Source organism: Geotrypetes seraphini, chromosome 2 (assembly GCF_902459505.1).
Source record: "Geotrypetes seraphini chromosome 2, aGeoSer1.1, whole genome shotgun sequence".
NCBI lineage: Eukaryota > Metazoa > Chordata > Amphibia > Gymnophiona > Dermophiidae > Geotrypetes > Geotrypetes seraphini.
This window is the reverse complement of record NC_047085.1, coordinates 226,222,165-226,245,754: the sequence shown is the minus strand read 5'-3', so window position 1 is coordinate 226,245,754 and position 23,590 is coordinate 226,222,165. Positions and strand designations below refer to the sequence as shown.

At 44.7% G+C, this 23,590-nt stretch overlaps 1 protein-coding gene across 4 annotated transcripts in view; it reads left to right on the top strand.

Moving 5' to 3' along the window:
• The window catches only part of EP300 (E1A binding protein p300), a 532,137-nt gene that overhangs the window by 341,768 nt on the left and 166,779 nt on the right, over nt 1–23,590 (top strand). The window contains exons 18-20 of one of the 4 annotated variants that reach the window (XM_033935072.1): nt 12,213–12,452; nt 16,641–16,729; nt 19,844–19,954. In XM_033935072.1, the coding sequence (XP_033790963.1) occupies nt 12,213–12,452; nt 16,641–16,729; nt 19,844–19,954 (440 nt within the window). Of the gene's footprint in view, nt 1–12,191; nt 12,453–16,640; nt 16,730–19,843; nt 19,955–23,590 lie in introns of all 4 variants that reach the window. The other 3 variants (XM_033935073.1, XM_033935071.1, XM_033935074.1) reach the window with 3 other exon arrangements.

Sequence of the window (23,590 nt, the reverse complement as noted above, 5' to 3'; positions counted from 1 at the left end):
CACTTGTCATGGAGATAATCTTTTTGGGCAGAAGTTGGAAGAGATTGTGGACCTTATAAAAAAAACATACTGATACCATCGACACATTTTCCCAGAATGCGTCTTCTGCACCCTCCTCTTTTAGGAGGTTTTTGGGCAAGTAGAAGCGTGCATCCTACTATTAACAGGCATAGGTATAATTCTTCTTGCCCTGCAGCCAGTTCAACCCCAATGTGCTCGTTCTCATCAACATGTGTGCAGAAGACCCAGTCAGTGATCCAGTGAAAAGAGAGGACACATTTTTGACTGGCTTCAGCATAGCATATCTGAAATAAAGGTAATTTTTCTAGAAGACCTACCATTAGGGAGGAGTCAGAATTGTTGTTTTTTCCAAGAAAGGTGCTTGTAGCCTCCAATTGGTGGGTTTTACAAATAGTCCAAATAGGTTGTGCTCTAAATTGGCTAGAGAGACCACCAAATTGCCCCCCAGAGAGCCACTTCATATAGCTCTAGAAAAAGAGAAGTACTACTAGAAGAACTCTGCCCTTCTGAAGACCAATGTGGTTGAACACTTTCTACCTGAGAGGAGGGGCTGGGATTCTATTCCAGATACTTCCTTTTATCCCAGGACAAGCAGGCATGATATTCTCACATGTGGGTGACGTCATCTACGGAGCCCCGGCGCGGACAGCTTTTCAAGCAAACTTGATAGAAGTTTCAAGTTTGCACACTGCACCACGCATGTGCGTGCCTTCTCGCCCACTAGAGGGCGCATCCCACCTCGTGGTCCTCAGTTCAAATTTTTCCGCGGAGCAAGAAAGCCCTGTGGATCTGAGCTCCAGTGTTTTTGCCTTCTAGCTGCCGCGTTTAGTTTGTTTTTCCATCGAATTAGTTCGCGGTACTGCTTTTTTCTTTTCGGTTCTTTTCAAAAAAAAAAAAAAAAAAAGTATTTCGTTTTCGTCTGGCTCCGGGGGCTCCCGGAAGCCGTGGCCGGGGACGTCGGTACGTTCCCGGCCTTCTTCTTTTTCTTCGTGGATGTCCCGTCCTGTTACGGGATTCAAAAAGTGCAGCCGGTGCGAGAGGTTGCTTTCCATCACTGACCCTCACCGGTGGTGCATTGTCTGTCTGGGGCCCGAACATCCGACAGAGTCGTGTGATCGCTGCTCTACCTTCCAAAACAGGGCCCTACGTCGCGGCAAGGCCAGAATGGCGGATTTGTTCGCCGTCGACGCGCCGCCTAAGGCCTCGACGTCGGCCCCGGCGTCCTCAGGGGCCTCGGCCTCGCCCCGACCCTCATCCTCGAAGGCGTCGTCAGTGAAGCAAGCTTCGGGTAAGTCCTCTGTTCCATCCCCTTCAGCAAAGAAGCCATCCTCGAGTCAGGCCAAAGCGGGTGGGTCGACCCCGGCCCCGCATCGGACCTCGACTCCGCACACCCCGAGGGAATACTCGAGACCGAGGTCGCCCTCCAGGGAGTGTGCCCCGGACTCGGAACTCCCCACCTTCGTGGGGATTCCGGCCTTCCAGGATCTCCTCCGAGCTCTGATCTCATCGGAGCTATCGGGAGCCCTGGAAGTGTTGCAGCGTGCTGCGGTCCCGGCGGCCTCGACCTCGGCCGGAGCGCCTTCGGTCTCGGAGGCCCCGGCCTCGGCCCCCTCGACCGCGGGAGCCCCGGCCTCGGCGACCTCGGTCTCGGGTACAGTGACCCCGTTCACCTCGGTCTCGGCCCCGCCCCGGACCTCGACCTCGGGGGAACCCCCTGAGCGGAGTGTAAGGCCCAAAGAAAAGTTGCGCAGAGTGCGCCGTCTTTCCTCCTCTTCCTCCGGGTCTTCCAGACACGCCTCGACCTCGACGCGACCTCGGACAGGGCGTCGATCGAGGAAGTCTAAGCGACCTCGAGGCTCGCCTCGGCGCGACCGTTCCTCGTCGTTCGGGGGCGAGGCGCTGCAGGTGTCGGAGTTGCGCCTCGACAATCCGAGGCTCCTCCGCTCACCTCGTGGGAAGTCTTCCCGGGCCGCCTCGCCGAGGAAACGGGAAAGTGTCCCACGAACCCCGGGGTCCTCACCCAAGGGTTCTGCGAGGAGGACAACTTCCCCTTCCCCCTCGAGGGCCCTCGAGAGGGGATCCTGGGATTCGGGATCGGTTAGGGATCCTCATTATTCCCATGAGGCCTCCCCCCTCTCCTCTGTGGGGCGGTCGAGAACCCCGTCTCCCCAGGCTAGGCCGTCCTCATTTTCATCCTTCGTTCAGGACATGGCCCAAGCCCTGGGGATTGACCAGATGGTATGTTCTCGGTATTCCAAAGAATTTTTGGAGGAACAGGACCTCCCCACTCCTCCTAGAGAGGTGCCTAGACTCCCTCTCAACAGCGTCCTTCTGCAGACCTGGCTGAAGAACTTGTCAAACCCTCTTACAGTCACGTCTGTACCTTCAAAAATGGAATCGAAGTATAGAACGATTCCTCCTAAAGGGTTCGATAAGGCGCAGCTCTCACACCAGTCCCTTCTGGTGGAGTCAGCTCTTAAAAAATCACAGCCCTCACGGGTTTCTGCGACGGTTCCACCAGGCAGGGAAGGGCGGACCCTGGACAAGTTTGGCCGTCGCCTCTATTCAAATTCCCTGATGGCCACCAGGGTTCTAAATTACGCCTTCACCTTTTCCTCCTATTTGCGGGGTATGGTGAAGGATCTTCCTCAATATCGAAACTCGTTACCGGACTCCCAAAGAGCAGGATTCGACAAGTTTATGTCCAACCTGTCTCAATTGCGGTTGTACCTATTCCATGCAGTGTACGACGCCTTTGAGCTGGTTTCGAGGGTGTCGGCCCTCGCGGTGGCCATGCGCCGCTTGGCCTGGCTTCGCACCCTCGACATGGACCCAAACCTGCAGGAACGCCTGGCAGACTTGCCTTGTGTGGGGTCCGAGTTATTCGACGAGTCATTGGATGCGGCGACCAAACGCTTGTCGGAACAGGAGCGCTCTCTAGCATCCCTGGTCCGCCCCAAACCTAGGCCCCCGCCTCAGAAACCCTTTCGGCCTCCGCAGCGCCGATACCCTCAGAAGTCGACCCCGGCTTTCTCGAGACCGCCTCCGAGACGTCCGTCTCAGCGAGGCAGAGGGGGACAAACCCAAGCCCCGGCGCAGGGCCCTTCTAAGCCAGCGCCTTCCTTTTGACGGGCTGAGCGGACGGGGCGGGTTCCCCTCCGCACTTTCACAGGAACCCCTTCCTATCGGGGGCCGTCTCCGGTCCTTCCGGGAGGCATGGACCGGGATTACCTCAGACGCTTGGGTGCTCCGGATCGTCTCCGAGGGCTACTCGCTCAACTTTGTGTCCTCGCCGCCGGACAGTCCCCCGAGTTTAGTCCCCTGCAACCGTTCGCAGCTACCGACCCTTATAACCGAAGCCAAAGCCCTCTTGAAGCTTCGGGCGGTCGAGCCGGTCCCCAAGGACCAGTGGGGTACGGGGTTTTACTCCCGCTACTTTTTGGTCCCAAAAAAGACCGGGGACCTGCGCCCCATATTGGACCTCAGGAAGCTCAACAAATTCCTGGCCCGGGAGAAGTTTCGAATGCTATCTCTCCCGGTTCTGTATCCCCTCTTGGAGGAAGGGGACTGGATGTGCTCCCTCGACCTGAAGGAAGCATACACCCATGTTCCGGTGCACCCCGCCTGTCGAAGATTCTTACGATTCCAGGTGGGGGACCTCCACCTCCAGTACAGGGTACTGCCCTTCGGCCTGGCCGCGTCCCCACGAGTATTCACGAAGTGCATGGTGGTGGTTGCAGCAGCCCTCAGGTCACGGGGACTCCACGTGTTCCCTTACCTGGACGATTGGCTCATCAAAGCCCCGACCAGGGAGGGGGTTATCTCAGCGACCCGACAGTCTATTACCTTCCTGCAAACTCTCGGGTTCGAGATAAACTTTCCAAAGTCTCAGTTGAGGCCGTCGCAGTCTCTTCAATTCATAGGTGCGGTGCTGGACACGGTGCGCCTACGCTCCTACCTGCCGACCCAGCGGTTGGAAGCCTTGGTACGGATGAGTCGCCAGGTCTCTCAACTGTCGAAGGTGTCGGCCAAGCACATGATGATGCTGCTGGGCCATATGGCCTCGACGGTACATGTCACGCCGTTTGCGAGGCTACACCTGAGGATCCCCCAGTGGACCCTCGCATCCCAGTGGCGTCAGGAGTGCGACCCGGTGTCTCGCCTCATTTCGGTGACTCCGCTTTTGCGGAAATCGCTACGTTGGTGGACAGACTCTTCAAATCTGTCCAGGGGGCTATTGGTCCGCACTCCGCCTTTTCACAAGGTCCTGACCACGGACTCCTCGGAGTACGCGTGGGGAGCCCATCTCGACGGTCTTCGCACGCAGGGCCTGTGGTCGGCAGAAGACCGTCGGTGTCATATCAACGTGCTAGAGCTGCGGGCCATCTTCCTAGCACTTCGAGCCTTCGTTCACATGTTGCAGGACCAGGTGGTCCTCGTCCGCACGGACAATCAGGTGGCAATGTATTATGTGAACAAGCAGGGAGGAACGGGGTCATGGCCCCTCTGCTCCGAAGCTCTTCGCCTCTGGGAGTGGGCGGCCTCCCGGAACATCTTCCTCCGGGCGGTCTACATCCAAGGAGAACGGAATTGCCTGGCGGACAAACTGAGTCGACTTCTGCAACCGCACGAGTGGACTCTACACTCAGCAGTTCTACGCGAGGTTTTCGCTCGCTGGGGAACGCCACAGGTGGATCTGTTTGCCTCTCCGGAGACACACAAACTACCACTATATTGTTCTCGGATGTACTCGCAGGACCGTCTGGAAGCGGATGCCTTCCTACTCGACTGGGAAGGGAGGTTCCTGTATGCATTCCCTCCGTTCCCTCTGATCATGCGAACGTTGGTACACCTAAAATCGTCCACGGCCACGATGATTCTCATAGCACCTCGGTGGCCGCGTCAGCACTGGTTCTCCCTGCTGCTCCAACTCAGTGCCAGGGAGCCTCTTCCCCTGCCTGTCTCTCCTTCTCTGCTGTCTCAGAGTCAAGGATCCATGTTACATCCCAATCTGCAGTCATTGCACCTGACAGCCTGGTTTCTTGTTCCCTGACTCCTCCGGACCTGTCTCAATCGGTGAAGGAGGTGTTGGAAGCCTCCCGCAAGATCTCGACGAGGCTTTGCTATGCGCAGAAATGGACCAGGTTTTCCACCTGGTGCTCGTCTTTTCACCTGGATCCGGTATCAGTTCCGGTATCCTCGGTTTTAGAATATTTGTTTCATTTGTCGCGCTCCGGCTTGAAAACCACTTCGGTGCGGGTTCATCTCAGTGCGATTTCTGCTTTCCACCAACCTCTGGAGGGACGCCCTCTGTCACTCCATCCCTTGGTGACACGCTTCATGAAAGGGTTACTCAGGGTTTGTCCCCCTCTTAAGCCTCCGTCCGTCGTGTGGAATTTGAATGTGGTTCTGGCTCAACTGATGAAACCCCCGTTTGAGCCACTCAACAAGTCCCTCTTGAAATTTCCGACTTGGAAGGCGGTGTTTCTAATTGCCCTCACCTCCGCCAGGCGGATTGGGGAGTTGCAAGCCTTGGTTGCGGACCCCCCTTTCACTGTCTTTCATCACGACAAGGTGGTCCTCCGCACCCATCCTAAGTTTTTACCTAAAGTTGTTTCTGACTTCCACCTCAATCAGTCCATTGTCCTTCCTGTGTTCTTCCCGAAGCCCCACTCCCATCCAGGCGAGACGGCGCTTCACACGCTTGACTGTAAGAGGGCGTTGGCATTTTATCTTCAACGCACCAGGCCTCATCGGAAGGTTCCTCAATTGTTTTTGTCCTTCGATCCCAATCGATTAGGGCACCCAGTTTCCAAGCGCACTCTGTCTAACTGGTTGGCCGCTTGCATTTCTTTTTGCTACGCTCAGGCTGGCCTTCCTCCCCCGGGTCGAGTCACGGGGCACAAGGTCCGAGCGATGGCAGCTTCGATAGCTTTCCTCCGATCCACCCCGATGGAGGACATATGTAAGGCTGCCACTTGGTCTTCGGTTCATACATTCACCTCTCATTACTGTCTGGACACCTTGTCCAGAAACGATGGCCGGTTTGGCCAGTCGGTGTTACGTAACCTGTTTTCATAAATTGCCATCCTCCCACCTACCCTTTTTTGGTTGGCTTGGAGGTCACCCACATGTGAGAATATCATGCCTGCTTGTCCTGGGATAAAGCACAGTTACTTACCGTAACAGGTGTTATCCAGGGACAGCAGGCATATATTCTCACAACCCGCCCGCCTCCCCGGGGATGGCTTCCTTGCTAGTTATGGAACTGAGGACCACGAGGTGGGATGCGCCCTCTAGTGGGCGAGAAGGCACGCACATGCGTGGTGCAGTGTGCAAACTTGAAACTTCTATCAAGTTTGCTTGAAAAGCTGTCCGCGCCGGGGCTCCGTAGATGACGTCACCCACATGTGAGAATATATGCCTGCTGTCCCTGGATAACACCTGTTACGGTAAGTAACTGTGCTTTTCCAAAAAAGACAGGGGGGATACATCCCATTCTAGATGTAAGGGCCCTGAACAAATGTCTGGTCAAAGAAAAATTCATGATTGTTTTCCTGGACTCTCTTCTCCCAATGAGTCAGGAACAAGATTGGCTTTGCTCTCTAGATTTGAAGGATTCCTGTACAGACATACTTGCTGTGACTGGGAAGTATCAAAATCTCAGATTTCAAGTGGGAACATATCACTTGCAATACTACTTGCTACCCTTTGGCCTGCATCATTTCCCAGGGTCTTTACTAAAAGTCTAGCAGCATCGTTACACAGACTTGGGAGTCCATGTGTTTCCCTACCTGGACATTTGGCTGGTGAAGAGCACATCAATGGAGTGCGCATGAGTCAATGCAAAAAACTGTTCAAGTGAGGACTACTAGGGTTCATTTTAAACTACCCCAAGTCTTGTCTGAACCAGTCCAGCAAACAGAAGACTTTCATTGCTAGACACAGTGCAAGCACAAGCTTTTCTCCCTGTGACTTGGTGGCATACTAGTCAGCCTAGCCTCTGTTTCACATCTTCCAGCAGATGTTGAGATGACTGGGTCACATGGCCTCCACGGTTCACAGTCATAAGCGTGCTGGACAAAGGCGTGCTGACATTACAGAGCAGACAATTGAGCGCAAGACTCCAGCGCGCCACCGTAAAAGTTTATTTTAAAGAGCTGCAAGGGGGGGTGTGAGGGAGGAACCCCCCCCCAGTTTAGTTAATAGTGTTTGCGCTGCCGTTGTGGTAGTTGGAACCCTCCTATTATAGAGGAAACAACTTTTTCCCTGTTTTTTAGGGGAAAAGTTAAGTTTTCTGTATAATGTGGGGGGTTACACTCCCCACCCCACCCCCAACGGCAGTGCGAACACTGTTAAGTAAAGTGGGGGTTTCCCCACACACACCCTCCCCTCAGAGCTCTTTAAAATAAACTTTTACGGCGGCGCACTGGAGTCTTGCACTCAATTGTCTGCTCTGTAATGTCGGCGTGCCTTTGTCCGGCGCGCTTTTGTACTGTCACTGGCATCCACAGTATGTCACTCCCTTGGCATAGTTACACATGAGAACAGCCCATTGGACCCTAGATTCCCCATGGTCTCAGGCCTTTGGGAATCTGGTGGATGTCATCCAAATAATACCAGAGCTGATGGTCCCTTCTCTGGTGTACAATCTGATCCAATTTGATTGTAGGACTCTCGTTCCAAATTCTTCACCACCACAAGGTGCTGATGACTGATGCATGATGACATCCAATCTAGGGTGAGGAACTTATTTGGATGGGCTACACCCTCAAGGTTCTTGGTTGGCTCAGGAGAAGGATTTTCATATCATCTGGCTGGAACTCCAGAAGATCTGGACCACTGTAAGGCTTTTGGAGATTGGCTGATTAACAAAATTGTACTAAGTTGAACAAACTACTAGGTTGTGTTGTAATACACCAACAAGCAAGGCAGAACAGGACCCTGTCCTCTGTGTCAGGAGGACTTCAGGATGTAGAACTGGGCTGTCTAAAATAGGATAGTTCTCAGAGCCACATACCTGGCAGAAAAATCCAGTAGTCTCTCAGTTTGGGCATTGCCTAGGAAAACTTCCAAGAATAGGACATCTCTTTGGTGGATCTGTTTGTCACGCCATTCAATGATAGTCCTTCAGTACTTTTCAGGCTCAGATCAAACAACAGACTAGTGTTGGATGCCTTTCTCCTCCACTGGGAAACAGGTCTTCTGTATGTGTATCCTCTCATACCTCTTTTAGGGTAGATTTTGTTGAAACTCGAGCAAGACTGGAGAACTGTGATTCCCATTGCATCATATTGGCCCAGATATATCTGGTTCCCCCTTCTGGAATTATTATGATTTCTGACTCCTATCATTCAAGATGAGGAATTTCTTCTATATACCACACTTCAGTTTCTGGCCCTCACAGCCTAGATGATGAGAGTTTGGAATTTGCCTCCTTAAATCCAAGGTTTTGTTGGCTTCTAGAAAAGATTCCACAAAGAGGTATTTTAAGTAGAGGAGGTTTGCTGTCTAGTGTGAGGGCAAGTCCCTAGATCCACTTTCATTCCCTATTCAGAACCTGCTTGAGCAACTTTTACATCTTTCTGAGTCTGGTCTCAAAACCAACTTTGTAAGTGTTTATCTCGGTGCAATTAGTGCTTCTTATTCTTGTTTAGAAGGTAAGCCCATCTCTGGACAGCCTCTAATTGTTGGATTCATGAGAGTTTCCATTTGTCATAGGACATAAACATCATCCTTGCCCAGCTATTGAAAGTTATTTTGAGTCTTGAGATTCCTGTTCTCCAAGGTCCTTGACTTGGAAAGTCTTGTTTTTGGTGGCAACTACTTTAGCTCACAGGGTCAGTGAACTTCAGGCCCTAGTAATAGATTTATCTTAGACTAAATTTCATCACAATAAAGTAGTTCTTCACACATACACCCTAAGTTCTTTCCTAAGGTGATGTTGGAGTTCCATCTGAACTAGTCAGTTGTCCTTCCAACATTTTTTCACAAACCTCATATCCATCTTGGCAAAAGTGCAGTGCATACCTTGGACTGCACTGCACTGCACTGGGCCACTGACCTTTCACATTGAGTGGACTAAGCCCTACAGACAGTTCACTCAGCTTTTTGTTTCTTTTAGACCCCAAGAGGATGAGGGTTACCATCGGTAAACGTACAACTTCAAATTGACTGGTGAATCTTTTTGCTCTTGTCCAGACTGGGCTGCCTCTAGAGGGTCATGTGAAGGCTTACAATGTCAGAACCATGGCATCAGTAGCTCACTTGAGGTCAGCCTCCATTGAAAGGATATACAAGGTCACAACATGGGCTTCTGTCCATATTTCACATATCATTACTGCCTTGAGCAAGACACCTGACTTGACTCTTGATTTGGTTCTGCAAAGTTTGTTTGGCATCTAGAATCCAACTCCACATCCTATGCCTGTTTTGTTCTGTTCCAGGCTGCAGCTTCACAAGAGTGCATATATGTTTTTAGGTTGATTGAACTTCAGCCTCACCACTGCAAGTTTCTATTATCCTAAAGTTCTTATTTTTGGTGAGCCTGATAACTAGGGATTTCCACATGTGAGATTAATATGGCCTGCTTGTTCTCAGAGAAAAGCAAAGGTACTTACCTGTAGCAGGTGTTCTCTGAGTACAGCAGGATAATTATTCTCACATACCCTCCCTCCTCATATTGGAATTGCATTCTTTTGATTAATTTTGTACTACTAGTTCTGTGCTCGTGAGGTCCAACTGGAAGCACTCGTATATGTGCATTCAGGTGCTGTCTCAAGATTTTAAAGCAGTACAACTTTTTTTCAAGCATTCACACCAGGGTCTGTGAATAATGTCACACACATGTGAGAATAATTGTCCTGCTGTCCTCGGAGAACACCTACTACAAGTAAGTTCCTTTGCTGTATTCTGCAACATCTGACAATACATTAAACACCACTTGCTTGTTGCCTACAAGTTTTACACAGAGCTTTATTATTTTTTGCAAGTATTTTACTTTTAAAGGCAGCAATCTGAAGCATTTTTTTCTTTTTAAGAACATTTTTTAGAACCTCATTTGAATGACTTCTAAATAGTTGAATAATGTAACCATCTCTATGGGTATGCATAGCGAGTTTGTAAGGTCTGTGTTATATCAAATAGGCAAACAAGTGAAGTACAAACATCCATCCAAGGAAGCAAGTCTTCTTAAAAACACACATTTATTCCAGATAACACTGATGTGGTGCAGCAAGAGGATGGTTTGACATGGGTTGTGTTCCAGTAATACTGCCTATGTCAGCAGTCTGTTCCAGTCTCTACACTCTCTTTTCTGATGCAAGGATCAGAAGTTGTGTATAGAGTGGAATAGACTGCTGACATAGGTAGTACTGCCGAAACACAGCCCGTGTTTAGTCATCCTCTCCTCTACAGGAATAGATTTGGAATAAACATTTGTTTAAAAGGACTTGCTTCCTTGGATGTATGTTTGTACCTTGCTTACCTATCAGTTCACACCCATGAAGAATACTTTCTCCTTTTTTTAATGTTTGGGTCTGTTGTATCCCCATGAGGCTGCATAATGCAGTAAAAATATAATACACAAAAATCCATACTAATCCAAACAAAACATGAACCAGTACTCAGCATTTAGGGGAAGCTTTGTCATGAAAGGTTGCAAATCAGTAACAATTGAAGCAAACTGTGCATTTTTCTATAAGACATCCCATATTGTACCAGATAAAAATATGTGCTGTAGTCAGACTGGTTTTGTAGCCTTAGGGTTGACTATGAACCATTTAAATACCTAATGAGACATTTGTTCTTTGCTTACAATTTGAATTCCTATTTCTAGCTTTGTACAGTTTGCCCTCTTGTGTATTATTACTTATACATTAGACATTTACTGGAATATGAGTGTGAAAACTAATTCATGCTTTTACAAATATTTTAAGCTACCTTCTTCCATTAAGCTTCTTGTTTTAATGTCAGTTGGAGTCTTAAGAACCCCCTCAAACTTAGCATTTGTTGTGGTTGGATGGGTGGGAAAGTTTAACAGATGGTGATGCACAAAAATCCCCAGTAGTGAAAAGTCCCAATTGGACAAGTTAGATGTGAGCTTTGTTGTGCCAGATGCTTGCTGCAGGTCTGACCTACACACAGCCAATTGGGAGTAAGAGTGATTAAAGGTGTACCACACTTGCTGCTGCCTATGCTAGAGAGTTTTCAGGTGACTAGCTCCCAGCTCCATTATTTAATGGAACATGGATCTAGGGGTGTGTGTTTCTTTTTAAAAATTTATTTACCTTCTTTCAGCTGCATATTTTTGTATTTTAGACCTCCAAAGGGTCAAAGGACTTTACTCATAGCACAAAGTATCCTGGACCTTTTAGCTTTTTTTCTTTCCATTTACCCCAGTAACATTATTTTTAAACCTTTTTTATCGCTAATAGTCAATGGAACTAGTACTCTGTGCAGAGCAAGAACATCGGTCCACATAGAAACTTACAAAGATCAACAAATAAAGGAACAATTAAAATTTAAGGTCATTTTTAAAAAATAATTTATCTCCCAACTTCCATTCTCACCCTTAGCGCAAAATAGATACTGACTCCTGGATCCAGTAGGGCTGCTTCCATTGGATCCAGGAATTTAGTTGTCACCCCAGCAACTTAACTGTGCAGCATTGTCTTTGGCCAAGAGGCTTAGTCTGTGGCTGCTTTTAGGATTTGGTACAATTGAGCTGTATGACTAGAGGCTAACGTGCAATGGCTGGAAATACCCCCAGCCTTCCAGGAGTTTTGAACACAGAACTATGAACACCGCTAATATCACCTGCTATAGGTGAGAATATGAGCGTACATAATAACCATTTTGTAATGTATATCTTACAATTATATTTATTGGAATTTAATAACCACATTTATGAAGAGGTGAACTAATATGTATGCAACACATTTCTTATGGGGCAGGGGAAGGCAGCAGGTTTCTTAAACATCAGGTATATTTGTAATCTTCTAAGTTCTGTATTTTTGATTTTAAAAATCTCCAAAAAAACAGGTGCTCAAATGACCACACCATTTTTCTTCTCATTGCCTGATTTTGTTGATGAAGACAAATTGTTTTTTTTATGATATCCTATATATACACAAACAGATTCAGTAATGCATTAACCTCTTATGATTCAGAAAAATGCCTCTGTCCTGCAGGATTACTTTGATATTGTGAAAACCCCCATGGACCTATCTACTATCAAAAGGAAGTTGGACACGGGGCAGTACCAAGAGCCATGGCAGTATGTGGATGACATCTGGCTCATGTTCAACAATGCATGGCTGTACAACCGCAAGACATCACGTGTGTACAAGTATTGCTCTAAGTTGGCAGAAGTTTTCGAGCAGGAAATAGATCCTGTCATGCAGAGCCTGGGATACTGCTGTGGACGGAAGGTGAGCAGCACATCAGACAAGTGCTGTTGAAGTTTGGGATGATGTGACTTGAATAGCTGCAGTCCCTGGATCAGTTCTGTTCAGAGTGACTAGGGCTAGAAGTGATACTAGAGTACTGCTCACAGCCCAGAGGATTGGAGGAGGGAGAGCAAGTCTTCTCCTTTATGATAACATTTAGGCCCAAATTCTGTAACCTAAAGTTAGGCACCTATTTCGGAGGAACCCAACTACATAGGTTCCTATCCAAATTGAATAACAAGCTCAATTAAGCTTTTTAATCAGCACTGATTGAAACCTAGGCGCCTATCAAGAATGCACGATTCTGTAACAAAGCGCCTCTAAAAATTTAGGTGGCTTTCAAAAAAATTGCTGCTATGCATGTTAGGCGTTGGCGTGACTATGTTAGGCGCCTTCTTACAGAATCACTGCTCTTAAGCGTGCTTAAACCTAACTTTTAGTTGTGCCTAGAGCTGGCCTATTTAATGGGTGCCTCCAAAATAGGTGCCGCTTGAATCACGAAGGGCAGACTGGATGGACCATTTGGGTCTTTATCTGCAGTCATCTACTTTGTTACTATGTTAGCGTGATTCACTATACAGCACCCAATTTTACTTGAATCACACTTAACAGTGCCTATATCGGCACCTAACTTGTGGGTGCTTCTTATAGAATTTGCCCTTTAATGACTTTCCAGAGAGTATCATTTGAATGGGTTCTAGAGCAGTGTTCTTCAACCTTTTTACACCCGTGGACCAGCAGAAATAAAATAATTATTTTGTGGACCGGCAAACTACTAGAACTAAAATTTAAAAACCCCGTTTACACCCCATCTCCGCGAACTCGGTCCCCGCAAACCATCTGATCCCATCTGCACAAGCCGCAATTATGATTTTATATTGAACGCATTTTATTAAAGTATAAAAAGAAACAATATTCTGAACAATTGTGATTTTATAAATACAAATATACAGAGCACAGACCAACAAAACCCCTGTCTCCCCTCCAATCTATTATCAAGAAAACTGAGCAAGCCAAGTTATTATAGAATGCTACATAGAAATATCATGCTAACAGAATACTGCTGTCCCAGTTATGTCTCTTAGCAGGATATATATTTCAAATCTGATATATTCTAATGACAAAATAGAAATAAAATTATTTTTTTCTACCTTTTGTTGTCTCTGGTTTCTGCTTTCATCTTCTTTTCACTCTTTTCCTTCCAGCATCTGCCCGTTCCATCCAATGTCTGCCCCCTCCCCCTTCCATATGTATCTGACTTCTTTCTATGCCCCTCTTCCCTGTCCATCTTCCTCTCTCCTTTTTACATCATTCATTCCAGCTTCACTGCCTTCTTCATTTTTATCTCTTCTACACCAGATCTAGCATCTTTATCCCTCTCTCATTTCTCTGCTGACCCCCTTTCCAGCATCAATGTCTCTCTACTTTCTCATTCCTCTCTCTCCCCTTTCCCTCATCTGATCTCTCCATTCCACCCTGACCCCCTTCCCCTCCTGTAATCTCCCTGCCAGCTGTTTCCTTCCTTTTTTCTTTCTCCCTACCCTCCTTCCTTTTTTTCCTTCTCCCTTCCCTCCTCCCTCTATCCAACATTAACTCTCTTCCCATCCCTTTTCCTCCTCCCCTCCCAGCAGCATCTCTCCTTCTCCCTTCCCTCCTCCTTCTATCCAACATTAACTCTCTTCCCATCCCTTTCCCTCCTCCCCTCCCAGCAGCATCTCTCCTTCTTCTCCCTTCCCTCCTCCCTCTATCCAACATTAACTCTCTTCCCATCCCTTTCCCTCCTCCCCTCCCAGCAGCATCTCTCCTTCTAACTCCCTTCAAGTCCAGTAACAGCTCTCCCTTTATCCAGCACCTTCCCAGCCTCCTACAGTGGCTTCCTCCCCTTCCAGCAGCTCTCAGTACTTGCCTGCAGGAAGTTTCCGGTAAATCACTGCCCTGGCAAATAGGAGAGCTGGTGGGAGGGGAGGAAGCCACTGTGAAGGCTCCCCAGGATCTTGTTCGCACACACTGACCATCTCCCTCCACCTGCACCTGAATCTGCAGCTCTCTCCGTTCTAATCGCAACTTCCCCGCGGTCCTCTTCAGCAACTCGGCAGGGGCGGCGATCAAAACACGCTGCCGACATTGGGACATTCACTCTCTGAGTCCCGCCTATTTTGTTTCAACTTCCTGTTTCAGAACAGGCGAGACTCAGAGAGGGAAGGCCCCGACGTTGGCAGCCTATCTTGATCGCCTGAGGCTGGGAGGAACATTAGTCAGCAGGAACCGCAGTCGGCAGAAAATTTAACTGCTGACTTGATCTCACCGGCCCTGCGCGGACCAGCATTGGTCCGCGGACCGGTGGTTGAAGAACTGTGTTCTAGAGCAGTGTTTTTCAACCTTTTTTGGGCAAAGGCACACTTGTTTCATGAAAAAAATCACAAGACATACCACCATTAGAAAATGTTAAAAAATTTAACTCTGTGCCTATATTGACTATATATAAAGTAATTCTCTTGAATAGGAATCAAATAAACACAAAGAAAGTATTTTATAATTACTTTATTATGAAATATTAAGTAAACAGAATAGTGAAAAATTATAAAATACTTTATTCAGTGCGAAACCTGGGCCTGTTTGGCTGAACACAAAGCTGATATTCTGGCTGGAATCGAAGAAAGACACACACGTAGCTCTTCGTCAACAGCTCTCAGTCTCTCTCTGTATTTGGTTTTTATAGCATACAAAAATAGACAAATATACCCTCCATCCTTTTTATTAAACCACAATAGCAGTTTTTAGCGCAGAGAGCTGCGCTGAATGTCCAGCGCTGCTCTTGACGCTCATAGGCTCCCTGCGCTAAAAACCACTATTGCGGTTTAGTAAAAGGTGACCATATTGTAAAATATAGACAGCAGATATAAATTCAGAACTGTGCATAGTAAGTGAAGGGAAGTTTTCATCTCTGGGAATTTACCCAGTTAACTATTAAGTTATTTGGGCAAATTCCTTTGAAAACTGTGGTAATACTGCCTCCACTTTGCTAAATTTAAAATAAAATCATTTTTCCTACCTTGTCTGGTGATTTCTGGTTGCACTTTCTTCTTCTGACTGTGCATCCAATCTTTCTTCCCTTCTATCAGCCTATATGCTTTCTCTCCTCCACACCTCATTCCCTCCCCCAACTTTTTCTTCCTCTCTCCCTGACCTTTCTTTCTTTTTTCTGTTTCTCTTCTTTCCTTCTGTTTCCCTGCCTGCCCCCTTTCTTTCTTTCTCCCTGCCGTTCCCCAAGCCACTGCCACTGCCGCTGCCATCGGGGAACAGGACCCACCAATGGATAACAGGCCCCAAAGCCGACGCATGCTCTCCCTGACGTCAATTCTGTAATCGGAGAGGAAGTTCCGCCCAGCCAGGCAGCGATTGGCTGGCCCGAACTTCCTCTCCGACTGCAGAATTGACATCGGGGAGAAGAAGACTTATCGGCTCGATAGATTAGATCGCCAAGACAAAGTGAGTCCTGGGTGATCGACTCACTTTGCCTTGGCGAGCTACTGGCGCCCCTGCCTCGGGCCCCCTGTCAGCTCCGGGCCCCTGAATGCAGGACTGGTAGTACTGCCCTGATGGCGGCCCTGCGGCACACCAGGCAACATCTCGCTGCACACTAGTGTGCCGCGGAACAGCGGTTGAAAAACACTGTTCTAGAGAACATTCGTGGTCCTAGTCTCCTGTATTAAGCAGTGTCCCCATAGACACAAACTACAGCAGACAGATAAAATTGTGGTTGGTATCTCTAAGTTAGTGCTCCTGAAAACCAGGTTCTTCCCATTTAAGAATTCTAATTCTGCACTTTGCAACGGTTTAAATTGGGGTTTGACATATAGCTTAATTTAAGAAAGTAAGGGGACATTTGGCACTGAATTTCATCATCAAGTTACAATACTGACAAAGAAGATTTATGTTAGGTCTTCAAGGGAACAGGTTTAGAAAGTGACTCTTGATTTCTTTGATTTGTTTATGTTTAAATTCATTGTATTGCACTATTTATATTGTAAAATTAATAAAGATTTAAAAAAGAAAGAAAGTGACTCTTGGCTTATAGAATACTAATAGGTAAAGTTTTAAGTGAGTGTGTGACGGAAGGTATACAATTTTGACATAAATGGTATATTTTTTTGTATATTTTCTTCACAGCTGGAGTTTTCTCCACAGACCCTGTGTTGTTATGGCAAACAGTTATGTACCATCCCCCGGGATGCCACATATTACAGTTTCCAGAACAGGTAAGCCCACCTAGGAATTCATTGCTTTATCATGGGCATTTCCTCTGACTTGGTGTATCTACTTCACTCCTGTCAAAGAGAAATAAACTGACTGGTATGTCAACTCTATAGAAACTCTGCCATAATACTGGGATCAGTTGCATTAATTCACATCTTCATATGGCAAGCTTTGGGTTTTTCCAAAACATGCCGAGGCTCACCAATTTTGAAATTAACTCATCTGTTGCTAACCTTATTTGGAGCAGTCAAGTTGTTGTGCCAGTAGTAACTGGACTTCTGTCTTCTAAAATTGCTAGACATTATCATTTCTACTTTTTTGCCTTTTCTCTCTTGACTCAGCCCTACTTCTGTGTTGCTTAGTTAAGTCAGTGATCTGAGTTAAGAAGAGTGAAATAAGAGGAAATGATGGCAGCATCCTTTGTACTGGAACTGCTATACACAATTCTCTCATCAAATCACTGAAGAGTTTCTAAAAATGACATTCTCAACATAGCCTATATCAAATTAAACATCAAGGTGTGTCCTAACACCAAACAGAAACCTATATTCTGATAAAGGGTTTGAACTGTGGGGGGGGGGGGGGGGTTTCACACTTCTTTACATTTGTGCCAATGCATTCTCCCTACTGTGATATTCTTGGCTAAGAGTGCAAGTGCAATCAACCTATTTAGAGGCTGCCAGTGGCCCTTCCGAAGTATTTGTAATATCTTCCTGCTTTCTTAGGCAACTGTCTAGTAGAATTAGTAGTTATTCTTGCACTTATAAAAATGCAATATTCTAGTGGTGATTTCACTAAAAATGACCATAGTTATGAACATCATCAGTGGGTTTCCCTAAAACATGGACAGGTCTGTGTGTTTGGATTTTTTTCATGTTTAAGAGATAAAAGTGGTGGTGATGATGGGGAAACAAGATTGTGATTGTATGTGCAAAATGCATTTTTGTGTGTTCTGTGCACATTATCTTTGATGCTGTAATTTTCCGCTCTTATTATAAAGTGCTGTTTTTGGTTAATTTTTATGAATGCAGTGCTATGGTGTCGGGGAGAGTGTTGGTACTAGAGATAGAGGCTAATTTGTTCTTGAAAGTGCCAGTAATTTTAGGAATTGGAGAGTGAATTGTATGCAAGAGAGCATGTTTAAGAAATTATAATTGCAACAAAATTTAATGTGAATAGTGCTTTGGGGCATTATCTAAAATCGGTGTACAAGAAATGTTTCTTCCGCTAAGTGCCCTCTTTTTTATTTATTTATTTAATCTTTTTCTGTGCTGTCTTGTGATCTATATTGTGCTTGCCCTTGTTCATTGCCCCTGCTTTTCCCCCTTTTTATCCTGTTTGGCTAGTAACTGAATGCTGCTGCTGGTCACTTTGCTCTCTAGCTACTGTGAGCTCTGATCTGTACAAGATTTGAGAGCCTCAGTTGAAGCAGTTTGGTGGTGAGGAAGTGCTGAGGAGAAAGCAAAGAGAACATTTTATTTATTTTTTTATTTTTTTAAATACCCCAAATACTTCAGATGCCAAGATATTTCTGTAGGATATATCCAAAAGTGTGTTTATTTGAAGAAACATTTCTTCTTGATGATCAAAACTGTAGTTACCATGATTCTTACTTTTTAAAAAATGTGTATTTCTAATTTACATTTTATTTTAACTTGGAAGATTTTCTTCTACAGTTTGACATTCCCCTATTAATTAATGGTACTTAAGATCCTATAGCCAACCTCTAAGCAGCCCCCCTTCTTTGTTTTCTGATGCTTTTGTCCACTACTCTACTTCATTTGGATTCCTTGCATTTGAGGGTACAGGATACAGTTGAATACTTTTTTAAATGTTGCCATCATTTCTTCTCCCCCCCCCCCTCTTAGATTCTCAGCTTCATATTTGGCTTTTCTTGTGCTTGAAGAAGAGAATCCATAGTCTTGGCTTTAAACTGCTTATGTGGTGGAGGTGATGTGCTTGAGGTGTTGAAAAGGTGATAGGACAACTGTACTAGCACAAGTTAACAGTGAAGTTCAGCCTTATGGGAGGCTTCCTACCAGTGTCTGACCAGCAAATGAGTTTGAATCTATAGTTATTGGGGAAGAAACTGAGATACCCATGGTACAGGGCGTTTTCTCAATATTTATTTCTCCCTGATTCCATTTGGAAAGGCAAGGTTCTCAGAGTTCTGCAGAGGAACTCTTCTCCAGAGCTGAACCTTCAGTACTCTCTCCTGCCAACAGAAGTTGCTGTTGATGTGCTTTTGAGGGTTGTGATCTCTGAAATGCAGCCAGAGTTCAGGCAGCGAAGCACCCTGAGTTAAGCCTGGGTGATGAGCTCATCAGTTCTTGGCATTTTGTCTTCCGGTGCAAGTTAGAGCAGCAGTTCTTATGTATAACTTGCACATTCTGTGAGTGTTTTTATGCCCTTTGATCAGTATACTAGAAGACATTCTCATCCACTTGTTTCAGTAGTACCCTCTTTTTCTCAGTGTCTTTGGAATTTTGTGACATTTTACAAATGTATAAAAGTGCTGAGAATGTCAGAAGCATGAGTAAGGTAAGCAGTAGGCAGCTGCTGTTGAGATCTAACAAAGAGTATCAAAAGCCACCATATCACCAGCCTTTGGCAGAAATGTCAAATGGACATGGAAAAGATTAAATCCTATTTTTCCTCCTTTAATTGTCACAAATCTTAAAATGAAGGCAGGAGCCCACATGTGTTAAAAGGAACACTGTATTTTGTTTTCTTTGATTTTGCTATAATCATTTGCTGCTTGTGATCCCATTGGAGAGAACCCATTGCTAATCTGTGCTTTGCCTTGGCTTTCTGCTTTGTGTTGTCTCTTGTCTTGTCTTGCTCTGTTTGTCTTTTGCCATATCCCTACTTTTTTTTCTCCCTTCCCCTCCCTCCCGCCTTTTTATGCTTGTCTTGTCTGGCACTGGCTTTGATTGCAAACAAACCAAAAAACAAAAATCCCCCGCAAAATCTTCACGTGGTCCATAATCCTCCATCGTGTGAATGAATGTCTCTGTCGGCGTGACGACCTGCTTCTCTGCTCCTGCCCCTTCCCTCGACGCACTCTGATTGGTGGGCTCCATTGCGTGGCTGGACTGTGTTGTGTGGACGAACAGTTCACCCAAATATGGCCTTCTTGCTGACAGGTATCATTTCTGCGAGAAGTGTTTCAACGAAATCCAGGGAGAAAGTATTTCTCTCGGGGATGACCCCTCGCAACCTCAAACGTGAGTATTATCACCCTTAATACTACTTTATCTGTTTGTGTTTAGTTGTATAGTGAAATTTGTCTCTCAACACTGAAAACAGGCAAGGGTGATATTTTAAGGTTAATACATTTTGTTTCAGGTCATCATGAATATTCAGAGCTGGGTTTTTTTTTTTTTTGGTGAACTTAGACATGCCTTTCCTAATATTCTAAGATTTGAGTAGTGATTACCTCAGTGCTTATTTATTAATGGATTAATTAGTGCAAACAGATGAGATTTAATTACTTTTTTTTTTTTAAACTTATTCAGGTTGTTCAGTGTCTTGTTACTACCTCTTGCTTTACACAAACACCAACACTTCTAAATTATCAAATTAGGTAAAATCCCAGGGATTCCCTTTGTAAGTCATTTAATGTTGTCTCTCTTCCACCACCCCCTTCCCAAAATCAGATCAGCTGTTGGATTGGGTAGATTTTGGAACAGTAAATGTAGGCTTTCTGTTCTAGTCTTTGTCCTAGTCATGCAAATTTCTATGGTAACAATACAGGCACAGGAGTGGTTAGACTTGAACCAATAATTAAACCTTTAATACAGATAGAGAGGTAGGATCACATTAACTGCAGTATATTAGAAATAGGATTCACCCTAACATTTCTCCAACATACAGTTCCTTGTAAAAGTCTTTATCATTTTACAATTTTCACATTCTGCTGTCTTAAAAGAACATTCAAAGTGCATTAATATAGGGGTTCACCAATTTACATAATATACTCTGCAGTTTCAGTATGAAAGAAATTATAGAAATGTTCAGAAAGTAATTAAGAATAAGAAACTAAGATATCCTGAATAAATCTTCATACATTGTGTTATAGCTCTGTTGCCAGTAATTGCCTTAACAAAGCTTATAAGTTTGTCTACCTGTGTCCAGTTACAGTACCTGAGCTAATTCAAATAGTCCTGGATGAAGTTTCAAGATGTTTTTGTTGTAGAGTAAACTGTAATCAACCATCTAAGCATGCTGAACACGGAGCTGAAATAATTCCAGGACAAACGCCACTGTTTCAGTGCTGTCAAATGAATCACTATAGAATGAAAATAATTTAGCATCACCAAGATGCTGCATTAACTGGGCATTTTTTTCCAAAGTTAGTAGTCGTGTTTAAGCAAAATAAGTAGGAAGGTCATTGTGAGGACTAAGGTTAAAAGGACATCAGTCTCTGCTTGAGACTAAGGAGAATGAATCACCAATTTCAAAATTACTTTACAAATGTTGCTTATATAAGGGGTGGTAGGAAGCATGTCCTTACTGAAGAACCACTGTATGTGCTATATGGTGTTTGCAGAGAACACTTAGGTGACATGGCACACCTATGGAAGAAGGTTTGTGGCCTGATGGGACTAAAGTGGAACTTCCTGGTATCAAAGCTAAGCAATGTGTATGGTGTAAGTATGCTGGTGGAAGCATTATGTTGTGTGAATGCTTTGTAGTAGCCAAGGACAAGGCAGCTTGTGAAAATTGAGGTAAAGATGAATGGTACAAAATAAAGCAGTTCCCAAATAAAACCTATTCTGCCAACAACAGACTTGGAACTGGAAAAAATTTTGCCTTTTAACAGGGCAATGATCCCTAAACACAAAAGAAAAGCAAGAATGGGAGTGGCTCAGCAACAAGATGAATGTCTAAGTGGCCTAGTAAGTTTGGACTGCAGTTCACAGTTGATCAGCCAATTTTTGAATGTGGTTGAGCTGCTGTGTTGAGAAGAATTAGGCAAAGACTGCAAAATTTCAGAACTGTGCAAAGTTGGTATACATCCTGAACAATTCATGGCTGCTAAAAAAACACTCCCACCAAATATTGTATCACAGGTGCGAAAACCTAATGCAGTCATGACTTTTGGTTTCTTATTCTTAATTTCTATTTGACTATTTATATAAGTCTCCTGTCATGTTGAAAGTGTATAGTGTGTTATATAGATTGAAACAAGCTCCCTCTCAGTTCATTTAGAATTGTATTTCTTAGATCATGAAATAAATGTATGAGGGTCTGAAGACTTTTCAAAGGTATTGTGTGTGTGTGTGTGTGTGTGTATATGTATATATATATATATATATATATATATATATATATATATATATATATATATATATATATATACATACATACATACATACATACATACATACATTATATATATATATATATATGCCTCTTACAAGGTTGTCAAAATCTATGGGCTTTCAATTCTTTTTATATTTTCTTTGTGAAAAAATGTTAAAAGGCATTAAGCTGAGTATTAATAATTTTCTTAGGGGCCCTTTTACTAAAGGGGGAACTAAGTGCACACAATAACAGGGTACTGAAGAATGGGTTAAGCAATTTGCTGTAATTTGCCTGTTTATGCAAGCAATATTTGCATATAGGAGAGGCAGAGAGTGGGCGTTCCTGTGATTTGATTAGTGCATGCTAATTGAATAACACAGAATTACCATAGGAGCACCTAATACCACCTAGATGTGTGGTAGTAAGTGCTTCTGTGTTAAGTGTATGCAGATGCTATGTGCTTATGACATTGCATAACTGCATTAAAACATTTTTTTTAAAATCTCTTGCGTGCTAAACCCAGATTTATAAAAGTCCCACATCAAGCTCAGGTTTCACTGCACTTTAGTAAGAGAGCCCCTTAGTAAGTTAGATTTTTCCTCTGGGATGTTTATGCAGTGTACATGCTGCTACTTTATAAATTCCAACTCTGCTGTTCTGAAATTGCTGGAATGGAGTATTACAAATGTAGATTTGAGTATTGTTAGGGCCCTGTTGTTACTTAGTGACTGTTAGGTTTAGGCCCGGATGTCTGTGGTAATGTATATCACTCTCCCTTATTCAAAGTCTTCCCCCCCCTACAGTTGTGGAGTCTATTTAGAAATAAGTTTTAGGAATCTTTATCAAGTCTCAATAAGACCAGAACAGCAAATGGCTTTTATAATAATTGGTAAACTACCTTGGGTAGTTGATCAGGCTGGGGGTCTGTTTAAAAGAAGAACAAATAAGATATCTTCATGCTTTGTTGCTTTTATACTTAAAATGACAGTGCACTCTGGTTTAATTTCCTTATTCTTGCTTCAATATCCCAGCCTTAGAAAAACAGAATAATATGTGAAGCTCTCAGTTTGATTTAGAAGAGAACTCTGAATTTTGACTCTCCCTCTCTAGTTCCCTCCTTTTCTGTAATCTTGGTTCAGCCTTTATTATTATTATTAGTAGCAGTATGGATGAGGTTCCAAATGGCTTATTCTCTCTGGTATTAAGCAGACAAATCAAGGAGAATGAGTGAGAATTTTCAACCACAAAACAAAGTCTGCATGAAATGAATTTAGTTGCATCTCTAAAACTTTTTTTCCTGAATATTCTACAGTTTTTGTAGCCTTGCTTGTACCTAGAGTTCTTTTGGAAAGCCATTATCCAAGGCTTCCAGTATTTCCATTTTTGTCTGCAAATGCATCCTTTGTGTATATGTATAAGATCTTATTAGCAGAAGGTTCAATGAAATTAGGAACTCATATGTGTCTGCTGTTGTTTTTTGTATCCTTGTGATGCAGTTTCCCTGCTGATTCATTGTGAACTGGATTGTGAATTAGAGTTTATGCTGTATCATT